At 42.5% G+C, this 18,113-nt stretch overlaps 1 protein-coding gene across 1 annotated transcript in view; it reads right to left on the bottom strand.

The window, feature by feature from the left end:
• Window positions 1–1,826: 1,826 nt before the first annotated feature.
• Window positions 1,827–18,113, bottom strand: part of LOC117829940 (signal transducer and activator of transcription 5B-like) — a 29,080-nt gene continuing 12,793 nt past the window's right edge. Inside the window, exons 5-19 of the mRNA XM_034707761.1 lie at window positions 17,363–17,540; window positions 14,602–14,732; window positions 12,649–12,800; window positions 12,227–12,382; window positions 11,683–11,862; window positions 11,438–11,525; window positions 9,415–9,537; window positions 9,214–9,306; window positions 8,046–8,252; window positions 7,379–7,473; window positions 6,971–7,113; window positions 6,528–6,683; window positions 4,602–4,653; window positions 4,381–4,488; window positions 1,827–2,963 (exon numbers count right to left, since the gene is read on the bottom strand). Of these exons, the coding sequence (XP_034563652.1) occupies window positions 2,840–2,963; window positions 4,381–4,488; window positions 4,602–4,653; window positions 6,528–6,683; window positions 6,971–7,113; window positions 7,379–7,473; window positions 8,046–8,252; window positions 9,214–9,306; window positions 9,415–9,537; window positions 11,438–11,525; window positions 11,683–11,862; window positions 12,227–12,382; window positions 12,649–12,800; window positions 14,602–14,732; window positions 17,363–17,540 (1,986 nt within the window). The 3' untranslated portion in view covers window positions 1,827–2,839. The remainder of the gene's footprint in view (window positions 2,964–4,380; window positions 4,489–4,601; window positions 4,654–6,527; window positions 6,684–6,970; window positions 7,114–7,378; window positions 7,474–8,045; window positions 8,253–9,213; window positions 9,307–9,414; window positions 9,538–11,437; window positions 11,526–11,682; window positions 11,863–12,226; window positions 12,383–12,648; window positions 12,801–14,601; window positions 14,733–17,362; window positions 17,541–18,113) is intronic.

Genomic DNA, 18,113 nt, shown 5'->3' with positions numbered 1-18,113 from the left:
GATGGGACTTGATCTGATTCTGTCTTGATGTTGGGTCTTTGTTAATAATAGAACATAGAGTACGGTCTAGACCTGCTCTGTTTGTAAAGAGTCTGAGGATGACATTTGTTGGTTTGGCGCTATATAAATAAAGATTGATTGATTGATTGATTGAATGCAAACCATCTCTTTTTCTATCCCTGCTCCCTCTGTGTCAGTGGTGTAGCTTGTTTCAGCCTGATCAGTGGAGCTCCGTCAGGCAGGGAGACGGGTGTACAGCAGGGGGCGGGGCGTCAGGAGAACAGAGGGAGAAGGAGATATGTTTGAGGAGGACAAGTGTGGATAGTGGAGGAGGCCAGAGAAGAAAAGGAACATGTTTTGCTCTTTTTATTGTGTCTCTCCTTCACAAGTCAAAGGAATAGTCTGTGATGATTAACCCTTCAGGAGGACTTACTGTCCTGGACTGCACACTGAGCTGAAAGACCAGGACCGTGAGTCCGATTTTGTGGACCTGTTTTTTCTTTCCTGTGCTTTATTTTGATCATTTTTTGCCAGTGAGGATTTTTGTAGACTGCAGTATTTAATTGGGAACTTTTCTTTCTATGTTGATTTTTGGTTGTTTTGGGTTTGTGTAAATAAACTTACCTTGTTTCATGAAGCTAAATTTGCTTGTCAGGCTGTTATATGCTCTATTCTCCAGGGTTAAAGGGTTTCCAATAAGAGTCTTCAGGGTTTAAAAATGTTAGAAGCTTCTGAACCTACAAATATTAACTAACACTTTCCATGTACTGGTCATTGTTTACAGTCAACAAGCAATATGAAAACCACGACTGAAGTTGGAGCTTAGGGACGACATTTAGACTGGGTTGTTATCTGCACCTGAAACTTCTCTGTTGGTGTTTTCTTTTCACTCATCAGTCCTGTAACTCTTCCAAAGCTAAAACCCACACGTGTCTGTTTCCTTCCATTTGTTAGACGTCTCTTTGAATCCGCTCATTCTGTGCTCTCACATATATTGCTTGTTTTCTGCATTTTTCTCCTCTCTCGTCTTCTCCTCTCAGCCATTACCTGTCAATCTTAAGTTTTGTGCTCTCCAAATAAATTAAGAGCAACATTATAAACATCCTCCATACTGATGTTTTTGCCACTGTCAAAAGACAGGGTTGAAATGATGAACCACACTCTCTTATTCTCAGATTAATTTGATATGAGGTGTGAGATCCGGTCTTTCCTGCCGTCGCTCTCGCTATTCAGAATGAATTAATGTCATCATGGAGTTTAGACAAAGCGGCAACCTCCGGTCTAAAACATATGAAGCCAATGCAGAAGTGTTAAAAACTGCAGTTCTTCGAGTGTCCAGTTGAGGCTGGCTCCGGAAGCACCGGACACCACATACACACCAATTCAAAGAAGACGATCTTTACAGCAGAAATAAACATGTTTACAGCCTGGTACAAAAGACCAGTGTAGCCTGGATAGATCATTTCTTGATCGGCACACACTGTAGGGGGTGAATTTTTTTTAGAACACGGCAATTTTGAAGATATTGAGATTACGAGTTTTCCAATGAGAGGCACAGCTGACTTGATTGACAGGTGGGAACACTGTATCTGTTGGCTAGGAGGCTCAAAGCCCACCTCTTTACCTCACACTAACTCAATAGCAGTTAGGTTGAGTTCAACGTTCCGACGATTGGCCTCAAAACACTGCTTCAGAAACAGATGGGTGACGTCACGGATACTACGTCCATCATTTATACAGTCTATGGTTTAGACCAATCAGATTCAATTATCTGACACAGCTGGGTGATCAGTAAGAGAAGCAGAGTAATGACGCTCAGAGGTAGGGAAGGTTTAAAAGTATCCTGTTGAGTTTTATTGTAGAAAGTTTCACTTTACATTCACCTTTCCTCTCCAGAACAATACATGCGTATGTGGGCGCGGTGACCAAACGGGTTGAATACATTTCCTTCCACATAAAACACTTAAAAAGACATGTTGAGTTTTGTTTACACGCCTCTCTACGGGCTAGCATGCCGGCAGTCTTCTTCCCTGCTGGAACATTATGGAAATGTAGAAAGTTGAAACTCAAGTTTACTGACCTTTGGTGGGTTGTATTTAAGACTAGCTGGGTATAACTGAGTGATGTTTAAACCATGATTTTTGTTCCACACAACTTCAGATTAATCCCGTCGTACAGCTTGACCCACAGCTAAGCTTTAGACGGAGCAAACATTTACCAATATGCCCGACTGGAAGACGTGTTTGTTGTTTTCTGCTTGTTTCAGTCTCCGTTGTATAATCAGGATGTGGTTAAAGCAGCTGATTTAAATACTGTTTGTCTTCACAGTGGCTGATGTTCAGCGACATTAAGAAATAAAAAAAGACTCCCTGTGATAAAGAGAGGAATCAGATTCAGCTGCTTTAACTTGTGTTGACTGTGTGGACGGAACTCTTTCTGAAGAATTGAATAAAAAAAAGCTATTTTTGTCATCTGTGCACTTTAACGTAGAAATCTCCCACTGCCAGCTTAATGCTCATCAGGCATATATTAATACAAGGCTTACATGAAAACTGACTGTATGTCTCAGTTATGTATCAAAATCCTATCTACCACATCAAGTTATCCCCCAAGCATCCACACGAGGACGATGCTGAGAAACTACTGCACGACTAAGAGGACATTAACCGCTGCTAACATCGACTCTTACAGGAGGTGTACCTTCACTTGACTGTATAGACCTGTCTCTGTGCAGGAACATCTCAGACAGATAAAGACAGGTCATCTTGCTGTGGGTGAAGTCCGGGGTGTGTTTGTGTCAGGTAAGACCTAATAACCTGCAGCAGGTTTAGCTTCAGGTTCAAGACTGCTGACTGCTCCATTGGTTGGCCATCGGCCGGCGGAGCAGCTCCTCAACATGGCGAGCCACGTCCATGGTGTCATCCAGGTCAAAGTCTCCGTCTGCATCCAGCATGGTGTCACTCCTGAGGGGATGACAAAGAGAGGGAGACCACGCTTTAGTTAAGACAGCTCATGAGGATGTACCACACTCAAAATATGGAGTTAAACTTCAGAGATGTATACTGAAAAGATTCTGTCAGACTCAAAATGATCATTAGGACCAACAGATGAATATTTTTATGTAAGGATGCCAACAATGTAGCTGTGTTCTTCATTGAGTGACCATTAGGCATTTTTCAACTGCAGGAACTTTACCCCAGAACTTTATGCGTTTCAACCGGAAAGTTTAGTTCAGGGGTAGATAATCTCCTCCCTGAAAAGCCCCTGTTTTGGGGGTAGTACTTTTCAAAGGTACCGGGACTTTCGGGGTGCAGGGCCTGCAATGCTGAACGTGTCTGATTGATAGATTACCTGCAGTGTGCTTATTCCGCCCGCCATCCACAATAACATCACATACATCTGTGATTCACTTGATTTCTCTTTCTTTCATTAGTTTTTATTCGTTCTATCTTTTTTGTATGTGTGTGTACTTTTCAAAAGAAGAAGCTGTGATTCTCTTGATTTAGCAGCTTGTAACAGTAGTCTTCTCTCAGCTCACCCCGAATGCATCTCTCTCAGTGTTACGGTTTTAAAAGTGACCCTGTAAACTTGAGACCTTCAGCTGAACGTGTCAGTGTTTGTGGAGTTTACACAGCTGTTGAAACACAGAGGGAGTTCCTGGGAATGCAAACTAGTTTAGTTTTTATTAAGATTTCAAAATATCCTCATCAGATATTTAATGATCGTCTAAAGACGTTTATGAGGGATGCATCCAGCTGAAGGTCTCCAGTTAACAGGGTCGCTGTTTAAAGCAAAACACCGGCCGATCTCTGCCACGGCTTTTTGGGTTCAAAAGGATTTTAAAGCCGTGTTGAAACGTCTTTGCTACTCGCGCTTATCTCCTCTCACGTGTTGATTCAGTGAATCCATCTGTGATGAAATATAGTACCATCTAAAACAGAGCCAGCTGAGTCTCTTCATGCTAACAGGCTAACTGTTGTGTTGCTCATAATGATACCTGCCTGTCTGTCTGCTTCTATGGTGTCATCTGTGATGAATGGCATTCCTCTTTGTTTTACTGCCCCCTACTGGTCTGGTGGTGTAGTGCATTTACTTTTTATTTCCTCCATATGTCACTGGCCTGATTTGCACAATCTACCCGGGACTTCAGCCCGTGATTGAAACGCGGTCAACAATGGGGGCACAGGAACCTTTTAGTTCAGGGTAAAGTAGTTCTGGGGGCTAAAAGACCCCGGAACTCTTGGTCGAAATGCACCTATTGTATACACTAAAATCTACCTGCTGTGACTCAAAACCTTCTTCACAGACAGTTAATGTATTAATGTGGAAATGCAACATATGATACACTGGTGTATACAGAAGAAGTTAACGAGCACTCACATGGAGGGATAGACATTGAAGTTGTTGGGGTGGCTCACTGAGGGAGAAGCTGTCTGATCCATGAACGTAGGAGTTCCTCCGCTGGATTCAGGGTTCTGGGTGGTGAATCTATCAGAGACAAGAATGTCACATTACTTCAGTAATTATAACAGTCGCTAATAAACCCTACTGACTGACTGACGACTCTTCCAGCTTTAAAAGAGAAAAAAGAAGGTACTCACTCCGGCACCACTTGTTTGATCTGTGGTTTTACGTATCCATCCACTGCTTTTGCTGCAAGAAAAACATGCTACCTTTAGTTACAATATATTTCATCTGCAGACTCCTCCAGACGCTGATGTTCTTCCACCAGTTTGTGATTTTAAAGTGCATTCACACCACAGAGTTATTGAGTTATAAGAATGTCTGGAAAGTGTGGTGCCGTGTCCACCGCCAACGTTAAACTCCGGAGCCCTCTGGATCAGATACGCAAGACTTAGGGGCTGTCCCATTACGCCCACTTAATTGCACTTACATGCTTGGGCTCTTGGTGTGCGCGTTCCTGTGCATAGTGTGTCCTGTTTCTCCAACAATCAAACGGGCGGGGGTTGATTTGAACTGTATCTGTACTTTTGGTAAGACTGCATCTTGTTGGTGAAGTTTATTTCCACAAAGTTATGAAGAGCCACAAGTTTCCCCGCTGAATAAATTTCAACGTAAGAAAGATGTTTGAAAGATGCAAAATTAGTAACTTTATATTTATTTACATCTTAATCCACATAGCTATACGTTTGCAGTGAGATGGTCCACGGTAATTAATAACGTTATGTTTATTTTATAATAGGACCACAAAACGTTCCAATCAATCAACCTGAGAGTAGAGAATGACCCGTGTCCTGAGTTCTTTTTTATTCTTTGTCATTTCTTTTAATCAGATTGTGGCCCTGAATGTATCACTACTTGTATCTTGGTATGCAAAGATGTTGTTATTAATAATAATTTGGAGTATTTTATTACAGTCACATATTACAGTTGATGTGTGAACAGCAAAACTTCACTGGGATCAAAGTGCAAATTTCGCCCAAGTCTTACCTTTAATCATTGTTGGCTCATTTTAAGAAATCGCACAAGCAGAGCGCCAAATGATGCTAAAAAAACCAGCTCAATTTTTTGTCTTACTCAGTTATCCTTTCAAACTACTGCATGATGAAAAGGGGGTCGGCAAGTGTGTCCCAATTGCTTTTAAAAATCCCTTCGCACTTGACCACTAAATATGTGCCTACACGTGATATGCAATGTTCCTTTAAGGTGGCAAAACGTCACCAAAGTGTGTGTGTCACCGAGCGCACTCAGCTAACTGTGGAGAAATGGGACAGGGTCCTATATTTTTGCCTGATGCCAACCAAATTATGAAGCCCATGCAGTTCACTGAGTGTCCACTTGAGGCCGACTACAGAAACACCGGACACCAACCACGTTCAATAAACGGCTTTGGTCTGAATAGCTCATTTCTCGATCAGCACACACTGTGTCGGGGTTCAATTTTTTATTACCCAACAGTTCAGAAGATTTTAAGATTACGAGCTTTGCCCAAATAAGGACACGCCTGACTTGATTGACAGGCAGGAACACTGTAACTGTTGGTGAGGAGGCTCAAAGCCTGCCTCTTTACCTCATACTAACTTTGGTTGAGTTCAACATTTCCAATATGGCACCTGCTGACGATTGACTTCAAAACAGCGCCTCAGAAACATGTGGGTGATGTCTATACAGTCTATGGTACGAAGTAGAAAAGTTATCACACTCTTTTTTTCAAGGTACAACTTCCAAGTTTAGTTGCTCCTAATGTTATGACAGGATTTCTATCAAGGGTTTTTATAGTTTTTTGATGTCATGTCATTGAATGAAAGCAAATATGAAGCATACAGAGCATTTTAGAACAGACCCAAAGATCTCTACTTGGGGAAGCGGAGGTGCTGCAGGAAAACTTTCGTAACATTCGCAACAGTAAACACTGGTGAGAAGCGCTCTGAGATTGAGGCCGTGGACGCTCCCAGCACACACAAAAACTCGCCTCAGTGGACACGACACCTTTCTCTGAGAGACACGTCTTATTTGTAGACATGTATTAATCTCATGGCAGTCATCTGTTGAATACAAACACATACAGAGTGGAGGGGTGTAGTACTTGGCGAAGACCTCGTCTTTGGGCCGGTCAGGGTAGAGGAACAGGAGGTGGTTCAGGTCACTGATGCGGTCAGCCAGAGAGCGGATGGAGAAGTCCTTGGTCGTGTAAGGCAACAGATTCCAGACCAGCCTCTCACCTTGAGACAGAGGGGAGCAAACACAAGATTCAATCACTGAACCACTACACCGGACGACAGGAGGGGAACTCACCTGGAGGGAAGAGTTGGAATACTGCCATCTCTGAGTCATGGGTTGAATTAATTTCATTTCACTTGATCAGATTTTTAATCACCATAAAGGCCAGGCTGGAGGGAAGGTTTGCCATGAGACCTACTTGGACTAGAGACTCTCTTCTTAAGCAATTACACTTTTAAGTTCCTTCTTACTGGAATTGAAGAGTCTGTATGAGTCTGCAGGTCTGTACCTGGTTTGTTGGGGTTCTCAGCCACCCAGGCGATGGTGATGCCTCCGATCTCTGAGTCACTGAACCGCAGCAGGAAGGTGCCGTTGGGTTTGGACAGCAGCATGTCCTGCGCCTGCTGCTTGTTGACAAAACCCATGATGGCCCTATACACGTGCACACATAGAAGTCATTACCACATGCTGGAACTATGAAACACCATTTTTAAAAGAATGCACCTAATCTGATGAACAATAATGAAGTACGGAGTTCTCAACTTGTTCTCTTACATGTTAACCCTCTCTTTAGCAGGGATGTAAGGATATTTCACAAGACGGTAAAACATTGGTACAAATAAGGGTGGATTAAAATTGATTCAACAAAATTTGTTTTGGGATATCATTTTTAAGCAGTAGAAGGCGGAGTCTTTACCCATCATTCCAGTGAGGCTTGAGATGTTTCTTCATGAGCTCCACGACTCCATCGAACCACTGCCAGAAGGTGAAGTTACGTCCTGGCAAGCTCTCCTGTTCAACACAAACATCATAAATCAGTGTGATAACATACTGTACATGGGCTGTGTGTGTGTGTGTGTGTGCGTGTGCGTGTGCGTGTGCGTGTGCGTGTGCGTGCGTGTGCGTGTGCGTGTGTGTGTGTGTGTGTGTGTGTGGATCTGAAGCAGAGAAAGAATTCTGGATGGTTTTCAGTTGGTGGAGGTTAATGATTAAAGAAAACATAAAAATAAGAAACTCCATTTAAATAAAACAAATAAATAAATTACGTCAAATCAAATACAATCATCATCACCATAATGCCTTTAAAAATAAATAAATAATAATATGTATTACTATTATACCACAAAGATAATAACAATAATAATAATACATTATGGTTATAATAATAAATATGATATATATAATTATTAGAAGATAAACATAATAATAACACAATTTATCAAATAAAATAAATAAAAATGCCTGTTTGTGTGTGTGTGTGTGTGTGTGTGTGTGTGTGTGTGTGTGTGTGTGTGTGTGTGTGTGTGTGTGTGTGCGTGCGTGCGTGCGTGCGTGCGTGCGTGCGTGCGTGCGTCAGGCCTCACCCGGTTGAACTGGGCCCAGGACATGGTCATGTTGCGGTATTCCTCAGGGTTGTTGCCGCTGCTCGTGAAAGCCTTCTGTGCCAGGAACACCAGGTTGTCCTCCGACAGGCCTCGCCCGCTGTGCATCTCTGCCTTGTACTTCATGTCGAGGGCCTCGCACAGCTGGGGCCACAGCACCTTGTCTGGCACAATGAACGGCACCCTGCCCTGCAAAGAGAGGAGGCAGAGGAAACATGTAGACAAGGAGGGTCATAGAAACCACTAAACCATGACTGTTGGGACTTTATTGATAAAACTGAATTTATGTCATAGAGCGGTTAATGAGTTCATGCTGCAGGTGCAACAAGTAATGTGAGAAATATGAAGTTAGAGGTAAAATCACAGAGGATGAGGAGGCCGGTTGTCTTATGTCGTATTAAGTGGACTTCATTACCCATAATGCTGTGTGAGCATTTTTATTTATTTTATTTTATAAATTGTGTTATTATGTTTATCTTCTATTAATTATATATATCATATTTATCATTATAACCATAATGTATTATTATTATTGTTATTATCTTTTTGGTATAATAGTGATACATACTATCATTTATTTATTTTTAAGGGATTATGGTGATGATGATTGTATTTGACGTAATTTTTATTTTATATTTTTTAAATGGAGTTTCTTATTTTTATGTTTTCTTTAAAACTGAAAACCATCCAGAATTCTTTCTCTGCTTCAGATCCACACACACACAGACAGACAGACAGACAGACAGACAGACAGACAGACACACAGACACACAGACACACAGACACACAGACACACAGACACACAGACACACACACAGACACACACAATTTATATATACATATATATATATTTATATGTTTTAAACTGTCACCCATGAAAGGCACAACTTTAAACAGAAGGAGGCTTTTTATCACGAGAACGGAGTTGGGAATTTTTCTAGAGTCCTTCATACTGCTCTCTAGCTTTGACACGCACACACTCATTATTGATCTGATCCTTAAAATGAGATTTATTGGTATCAGAAAAATATAATTTATGACAAGTCTTATCCTTTGAAGACATATCATCCCTGTACCTGTGAAGCTGCTACACTGTGTGGAGTAAAATGTAAACACGGTTTGATGAAGATAAATAAAACAGTCAACTTACCGGCTCAGCAAACGCGTTGTCCCACAGGACCGTCGCTGTCGCGTTGTTGTCCTGACTGCCGTGAACGATCACCACCACAGGCAGAGATAAGGTCTGCAGGTTACACACACGCACACACAGGAGGGACAGTAACAGTTAATGTTTCATTAATAGAGCTCGTCCAGCTACATGAGAAACAGATCAAACATCCAGTGTGATTACTTTAACGTGGAACACCAGCTCGTTTCCTCCGACACTGAACTGAGACTCAAACAGAACCGTGAACTTCTCCTCCGTCACCGACTCCGCTCCTCGACGGTCTGAGCGCTTGATCCGCTTCAGTGACTGCAAACAGACCCACACAGGTACGGAATTAATGCATGACAGAGGGTGATGAGGAGGACAGGGGTCAGTCATGCAGAGAGGAAACACATGTATGGAGCTTTAGACGCAGTGTGTTATAGAAGGTTAGTTTTGTTGGCTGTTGATGATGTAACAAAGTGACAACAACTTCATCCTCCATGGCAAAGTATGCTCAACAATTGAGTCTGATGGGGGAGGCAACATTTAGTCACACTTCAGGGAAACAGGACATTTCTCCAGATATGTTGAAATTGCTTTATTTTTCAGTCAATTCAGATTCCGACATAGACCACAGTAAGAGAGTTCACAGCAAGCTGCTCTGTGTCATCTGGATCTATTTCTTTGTCCCATATGTAAGGATGGAGATAGAAAACATATGGAAGTTGTCAGACAGTTTTTGCGTGGGCCTCGTTGTCCCTCATCACAATAAACCCTAAACCTGCAGTGGTTTTCTGGCTCTGGTTCCCTGATACGTGCCCCAGCAGTGACTTTGGCAGCAGAGCCTCAAGGTTGCAAATTGAATTCCATGTTGTGTAACATCCTGTTCATTCAAATCGCACACGGGCGCAGCGCTCTTGCAACACAAATACATACAGGCTTCCTAACAAAGTGTGTGTAACTATCAGTGTCTGCACTGTCATCAGAGAGGAGTGTAAAAAGGGAAGAAGTGTGTCCAAACAAGTCATGCACCTTCCTCTTTTCATGTCGTCTGTCACTGAGGTTAAGTTATCTCTCATGGTCGCTGTGCTTCAGATGTTTAGAGATTAAATATAAACTCCCTCGTTTTCATTCAGAGAATTAGACAGTGTGTTAAAATGGGACTCCCTGAACCAAGAGATATAAAGCAAATTCTAAATAACTGAGTGAGAGTGTGAGAAACAACACCACACAATATATGTTAGTGTGTATGAATAAAGAGCACATGTAAATGGTAAATGGACCTGTACTAATATATGTCTTTTCTAGTCTTTCTGACCACTCAAAGCTCTTTCACACTACTCGTTAGGGATGTAAGGATATATCACAAGACGGTAAAAAATCAATAAAAATAATATCACAATACAAATGTATTTGTAAACAGTAGAAGGCGTTATCTGCATTTCACTCCACTTGTTCAACATCATTAAGTCTCTTGCGCTGCTCTCTCGTCACTCGCTGAGTTGAGCGTAACAGACATGGCGGCAGCAGGTGAAGACCGAGCGATCAGGATGCACCTTTGTGTTTACAGTCTGGCAGCATTTTGGCTTCCCTGATTTTCCTGATGTCAATTCCAAACCAGAAGCAGAAGCTGCACTTTAGTTTATATAAAGAGATTGACCTTATTTGTTTCAATATTTAATTATTTCATTTGGGAATCCTTCACTTTCAGTTTCCTTATAATTGTTCTGAAATTTTCCAACAGGGTATTCTTGTACGGTCATTTTGAGTTATTTTGCAAGGTGCTGAAAAAAAGTGTGCAGTGTTTTTTTTGGGTTACAACACACCTTAAAAATGAAAAAGGATTACTGTGTTTATAAAGAAATATAAGAGAAAAAATGATTGCAACTGTCCATATCTGAGAGTTGAAATAAAATAGTTATTTACATTTTTAGATCAATCCAGTTTTCTTGAAAAATATTAGAGAATTAAGAAAAGACCTTAAGACACTCATCTGCTGAGACCGCTGATAAAAGCACAAAAGTAACAGAATACTCTCCTCATGATTCAACCTCACAGCGGCTCTGTAACCTGTTGTTTGTATGTTGTTCTCTCTGTACTGGACCCAGCTGATCCTGGCTGCTCTGAGCTGCTCTACGCTTCAAACACGCTTCCTGTATAAATTGGGGGGTCAATCCTAATCCGAACAGTGTTGCATGACTCGTAGATAAAAGACGGAGCTCACCATGTTTCTGAAGTGTGCGCTGAGTGTGCCTGTGGCCTGGTGGTACTCCATCACACAGTTGTTGTTGAGGATTTCTCCACTGCTTTCACTACGAGAGCCAAAGAAAACAGAGAGGATTAACACGCCGATTATCCCCATGAAACTCGGTTTGTTCAAGGACTAATTATTACTGCTAATTATTTAACACCCAACAAATCACGAGCTACAAGCCACATATTTCCTGATGAAAGGTCTGCATTCCTCACCTGTGTGTGCTCTCGTTCTTCAGCAGAGCTTTGGCCTGCTGCTCGCTGACGATGACAGCTTTTACCTGAGGTGGGTTCATGTGGACGTTCAGCTTCCCGCCCACAAGAAGGCGCACTTTGGCTGCAAACTTGGTCTGGGTCTTTAACACCTGGGGCGGCTGCTTTTCAATGATGAACGTACTAAAGAGAAGACAACAACGTGATGGGTTGGTCAATGTTTTTACTAATGAAGTGGTCTAAGGCTGTGATATTTATGCATGAACATGAGCTTAGTGTCAGCAAAATGAAGACCAGGATAAGAGATACCGCTCATCAGAGAAATGCAGAAGTAAATATTACGCTGTGAGGGAACTTTGGTCCCCTTACAGAAGAAGCTCTCATGTGCAAAAGAGCTTCAGAGTGAGCATGCAGAGAGGAGTGAAACTGACACTAAACCAAACCCCTGTGCAGTGGGATTGTGGTGTAACTCAGAGGTTAAGCAGCAGACCAGATACGGAAGTACAGCGCAGACCGAGTCTCTGATAAATACTGGTCTGGTTCTCACCTAGTGACCAAGGCAGAGATGATATCAGTGATGTCAGCGTTGAGTTTGCTCAGCAGCTCCTCCATGGGCCCCGGCAGAGGAAGCTGCTGAGTAAGATGTTCACAGCGTCGGATCTGCTGTCGGTTCTGCCAGATCAGATCGGCCAGCTTCTCACACCTGATGGAGCCGGAGTGAGGAGGGGAGATGGAGTGAGGAGGAGGAAATGAGGCAGCAGTGGTCTTTGCAGGAACATCTAATATGTTTACATCATACATGAAGCGATATGTGATGATTTTTGATGCTCCTCAAAGATTTATTTGCACAAAAAGCTTTCTCAAGAAAGTCATAAATAAGCCCGAGTCAGATTAAACTGTTCAGTAAAACCTTTGATCCACATTTCAGCTGAAATAAGAAACAAATAAATCTTCCTCGCTCTTAAGTACCAGGACTGGAGTACATCCAGTGCCCCCTCGTGAGGACCCCCGTTTCCAGCCAGCTGCTGCCTCCTCTTCCACTGGATGAGCTCCTCATCCAGGATCAGGGTCTGCTGCTTCCTGAGGAGGGCCAGGGTCTTCTGGTGTTGTTCTGACATGTCCTGCAAACACGACACCAGCCACACACTGAGAAACATTCACATGTGTGACACCAGTGTGTCCCACTATAACCTGGACGGGCCCCTATTTTCTGTTTCATCTGTGTAAGATCAGTAAACCAGCGACAGAAGGTGCAGGAACTTTCTCCAGGAACTAGGGACCTTTCGAGGAACTATGCAAAACCAGGGTCTACATTTAGTTCTGGGTAGTTAATCTCCGCCAGGGTAGTACTTTCCAAAGGTCCAGGAGCTATGGGGGGCAGGGCCTGCAGTTCTGAACATTTCAGATTGGAGTACCCTCAGTGTTTTTATTTCACCCTCCGTTCACAATAACATCACACACACCTGTGATCCACTAGGTTTAATAACTCCTGAACATTGGTCTTCTCTTAGTCTGATAGTGTGAATGCGTCTCTGTCAGCTCCCGGTGTTACAGTCTGAAGAGTGACCCTGTAAACTGGAGACCTTCAGTTGAGCGTATCAGTGTTTGTGGAGTTTACACAGCTGTTGAAACACTGAAGGAGTTCCTGGGAATGCATTCTAGTTTAGATTTTATTTAAATGTCAAAATATCCTCATCAGATATTTAATGATCATCTAAAGACGTTTATGAGGGATGCATCTGGCTGAAAGTCTCCAGGTAACAGGGTCGCTCTTTAAACTGAAACACCGGTGCTTTAAGTCGAGCGTTTCAGGAGCGTTGAAACGGCTTAGTTACTCATGCTCGTCTCCTTCCAACTGTTCAGTCAATTCAGTCAATGCATCTGAAGTGCAATAAAGCACGATCAAAAACATCACAAGATGAATCTCCTTTGTGCTAACAGGCCAACTGTAGTTCCTGGAGCTTCTGGTTGAAAGCACCCAGAGGCAAAGAGATGTCCACTCATTAGTCCCACCTGTAGCTAGATAGTGGTGTGACATCTCATGCTTGTGCACTTTTGGTTTAGGAGTGTTTAGCAACGAGCCCCCACACACTCAAATCACCTGTTGTGATGATGGATTATTGAGGGAAACATTCAAATGCGCAAGATGTGTTATTACTTTATTTTTAAGTTATATTTTTGGGGCTTTTATACCTTTAGTTATAGGAGGAGAGGACAGTGGATTGCGTAGGAAACCGTGAGAGAGTGGGGGATTGACATGTGGGAAAAAGGCCGCCGGCTGGATTTGAACCCGAGCCACCCAGTACATGGGCGCGCAACTTAACCATTAGGCTAAATCCGTGCCCAAAAAGTAAGATGTGTTATTGAGGCGTCTTTATTAAACATGCTACGGATAAAAACAGTGAAAGAGCTGACACACACGGGTAAAACAAGGAACGGCAGGAGGCAGGACGGGATTAATTGGAGTAAAAAATACAATCAACGTGAAACTAACCTTTGATTTATAATAAATCCAGTCAATAGGGTAAAGCATTTCTCTAAATATTATAACAGACCCTTTGTCTCCTCAGTCTCTGTTGGAAACACTGAACACTTCAGTAAGAATAGGTTATAAAATACAGCCAACATCATGCTCTTGTTAACTTATTCTGCAATGCTCATTGCAAATATTAATAACAGACATAATCTGACATTACTGATCATTTAAACAGTATCCTGATGATGATGAAAGCCTCAAGAAACCAAGCAGCTAAGACTTAAATATAGTTTTGAATAAGGGGCTAAAAATGTGTCATTGAAAAAACAGTCATGAGCAGCGGTGATATCAGGCTTTATGAGATTTAACATTAAGTGAGCTGCACACCACGGCTTCTCCTGTGTGTTTGTTTGTGTGTTTCAAAGGTGTGTGTCATGTCCCCATACAAGCCTGTATTTCTGTAGTGTGCTGGCCTCTCGCGTGAGCCAGGCCTCCACAGTGGCTCTCTTGCTCTGAAGGGTGGTCTCCCGTTGGGTGCGTTCAGCAGGAGGAAGCGAAGAAAGGCTGCTCAGCTGAGCTGTGGAAGCAGGAAGCAGGAGAGAGACAGGATGTCACAAACTCTGTTTACCTTTATGAGGCTGCTTGTCCGGAAGAGCAAAATAATGACTGAACACAACAACGACTCTGACATCTCTGCATGTGGCCACGTGGCAATAAACACGTCGCAGAGTGATTAGGGCTCATAGAGAAAGATGATGCACTGCTTTACTGAAAAAAACTAAAAAAAAACTGTAACAAAATCTATAAAGAACAGGTAACTACGAACTAACATTTACATCAGCAGGTCTGAAGGGGGAAAAAACAAGACGTAACAGGCTGTTTAGACCCGGTGTTGACGTGTTCCTGGTGAGTCTATGAGAAAGGAAAAGATCTGAGTGTAACACTGAGAACCCTGAGATGAAGTGTTGTGCTTGTGCTTTCTAAAATGAACTGAATGGCTCAATTTGCAATTCACTGCCTCATTGGAACATGGAGGCAGTGAACGGCAGCTCACACTCCGGGAGGATCTGGAGTAGGGATGTCAACAATTAATCGAGACAATTAAAATTATTGATTAATTGATTGTTGAGAACTTACTCAAACACATTTTTTTGTTTCGATTTTCTATCAGGTGGAACAAACATCATGTGGTCTCATATTTGGTTCATCTATCAGGGAGGTGTTTTAAGTTTAAAGCATGTTTCAGAATCAGCTGACTGAAGGTGTTGAGCACAGCGGAGACGCTCAGCTGGGGGCTGCAGCTGAGTGACAGGTCTCCATGTGCGCTTTTTTTCTCCCCCGCCGGACTGATTATGATCCGGTTGCACTTCAGGCTGACAACTGACTACGTTCATATGCTTATTTCTGTCAATAAGAACGAGGAGACAGAAAACTGGACACTGTGAGTCTAAAATATGTTTCTGTTCAGTTCCCTTGTTGAAGTCTGAGCCTTCACTTTAATGACTGTATGTCCACAGAGATTATGATCCTGCTCCACACGTTGATATTCAGAGTGTTTAACATTTTGAACACCTCAATACAATCCGTAGATATTCAATACTGTCAGTTATACACATTGTGAAGGAAAATTTGATTCAGGTGAAAAACGCATTTGTCATTATTTTTGACAGAAAACATTTCTTCCCCGTGTATCGGGGTGTTAAAGTCGGATCCTTTTAACCAAATATCCAGCTGAAAGATTGTAGAGTTAGATGTGTTTTTCTAAAAAACTTTTATTTTGTTTAGTTGGGATTTTCTTGGCTTTCAACCTTAATATCTGTCTTTGGTTCTGTAGTAAAATACAGTAATTCATATAGTTTAGTAAATGTGAGTGATTGAGGGCTGGGAAATGAAGTAGGAGGAGGCTTTACTGAATATACATTAGGTGTAGCTAAAAAAAAAAACCACATTTCTCATTTCAATCCAACCATCCAATGAAAATGTAACTCAAGCATAACAGAGAGAGCAGGAATAATCAGCCCCTCATTGATTCACTGAAGGTGACAGTGCATTATGATCCTGTGCATGGAGGAGAGAGGGTGGATCAATGCCTGGAGGCACGCAAGAGTTGTGACCCATACGCAGTTCAGAGCAGTTTGTAATGCTGCAGCAATGTGAGGATACAGATGTTCATATAACCCAGATCTGTTTGTCATTATGAACAGAGCTTCATAAATCCTTGTGTTAAACATTACAGCATCACAGCCTCATTAGGCTTCACGGTCAAGAGAGAAGAGTGTCTCACTTTGTACTTCACGTTGTGTTAAAAATGATGGAATTATATTTCTATGAGCAAGTTTTATCTACTTGTCACATTAAAGAGATCCTGTCTTTCACTCTCCTGTCCTCTGTTGTCGATCGGCCTGGACTTGATTTGTCTTCTTCCTCTTTGGATCAGCGAGGTAACCAAGCTATTTTTGATCCACATCCGTCTCTGCTTTGTGTCTCTGATAGTAGAGAGATACTGTAATATTGTCTTTAATATCCACGTAAGTTTAATCGTACACAGAACTGGGAAGTAAGCCCTGATCATAAGGTGGTCAGAGGCGAAAGTGGAGACACAAAGTCAGGTGTGAACAGCCTGACTTAGAGCTGCTCACCTTTGATCAGATGATCCAGGACGAACACTAACACCAGGCTTAATAGGGGCCTGAATCTGTGACGTACAGGTGTGTATTTGATCCGATCCTTCAGCTTAGTGAACAGTTTTTTATTTCATGTCTGTGACTGTGTCTGTGACTGCGTTGGTGTCTGGGACTGCGTATATGACTGCATCTGTGACTGCGTTGGTGTCTGGGACTGCGTCTGTGACTGCTTTGGTGTCTGTGATTATGTCTGTGACTGAGTTTGTGACTGTCAGTGACTTTGTCTGTCTGTGGCTGTGCATCTGCATCTGAGACTTTCAGTGACTGCGTCCTTGTCTGTGACTTTGTCTGTCAGTGACTGCGTCTGCGTCCTTGTCTAAGACTGTCTAGGACTGCGTCTGTGTCTTTGTCTGTCTGTGTCTTTGTCTGTCTGTGACTGCGTCTGCGTCTGAGACTGTCTGTGACTGCATCTGTGTCTGTGACATTGTCTGTCTAGGACTGTATCTGCGTCTGTGACTGTCTCTGTGACTGCGTCTGCGTATGTGACTGTGAGTGAACTTGTGACTGCATCTGCATTCCTCACCCTGGATGCGCAGGTTCTCCTGGTACTGGATGATGAAGTACTCCTGACTGTGCTGCAGCTTCCTCAGTTCATTCTCAGTTTCCTGCGTGGCCAGGCGGAGCTCCTCAAAGGCCTGGTTGATCTGCTGGTGGCGCTGTGACAGGCTGTCCATGGCCGGCCCCCCACTCCCACAGCTGGCCTGCACACAAATCATTTAAAATCACCCAGATGTTGCTTTCATGAGTTTTTATGCTTCTTTTTGTTTCTTCATTTTGACATTTATGAACAATATTTATTGTTGAGATAATTGCTTCCAGTATTTTTTCATAACTCTTCCCAAAATTTAAACCAAAGCAGGCATAACCATCCAAACTAAATAGAACAGATGCTGAGCCAAAAACAAGCAAATTATAAAACTGTGAAATGAAACAGCTGAACACAAAAGGGCTCTAAAACCTTCTGATCATGAATGGCTCCATGAGAAACAATGCTCATTAATCACACAGTTTCCTCAGTTAAACTTGATTCATACTCGTCCCCCTGCCACAGGAGAGGAGGGACGTCGACACCCCCAGTCCATGTGTTAAATCATGAACTATTTGAAAGTACTCTCTGAGGCCTGAATGCAAAAACAGACATGTGCCACTTTTACTGAACATGACCGCTCACAGGCATCAGTTTAAGATCTTTGTGCGGTTTGCGTTTCACTAAAAATATGGCAACAATTAGTCGGGTTGCACAGAACAACATTCACAACCACCACTTCACAAAA

This window comes from Notolabrus celidotus, chromosome 18, assembly GCF_009762535.1.
Source record: "Notolabrus celidotus isolate fNotCel1 chromosome 18, fNotCel1.pri, whole genome shotgun sequence".
Taxonomy (NCBI): domain Eukaryota; kingdom Metazoa; phylum Chordata; class Actinopteri; order Labriformes; family Labridae; genus Notolabrus; species Notolabrus celidotus.
This window is presented reverse-complemented; position numbering and strand designations above follow the sequence as displayed.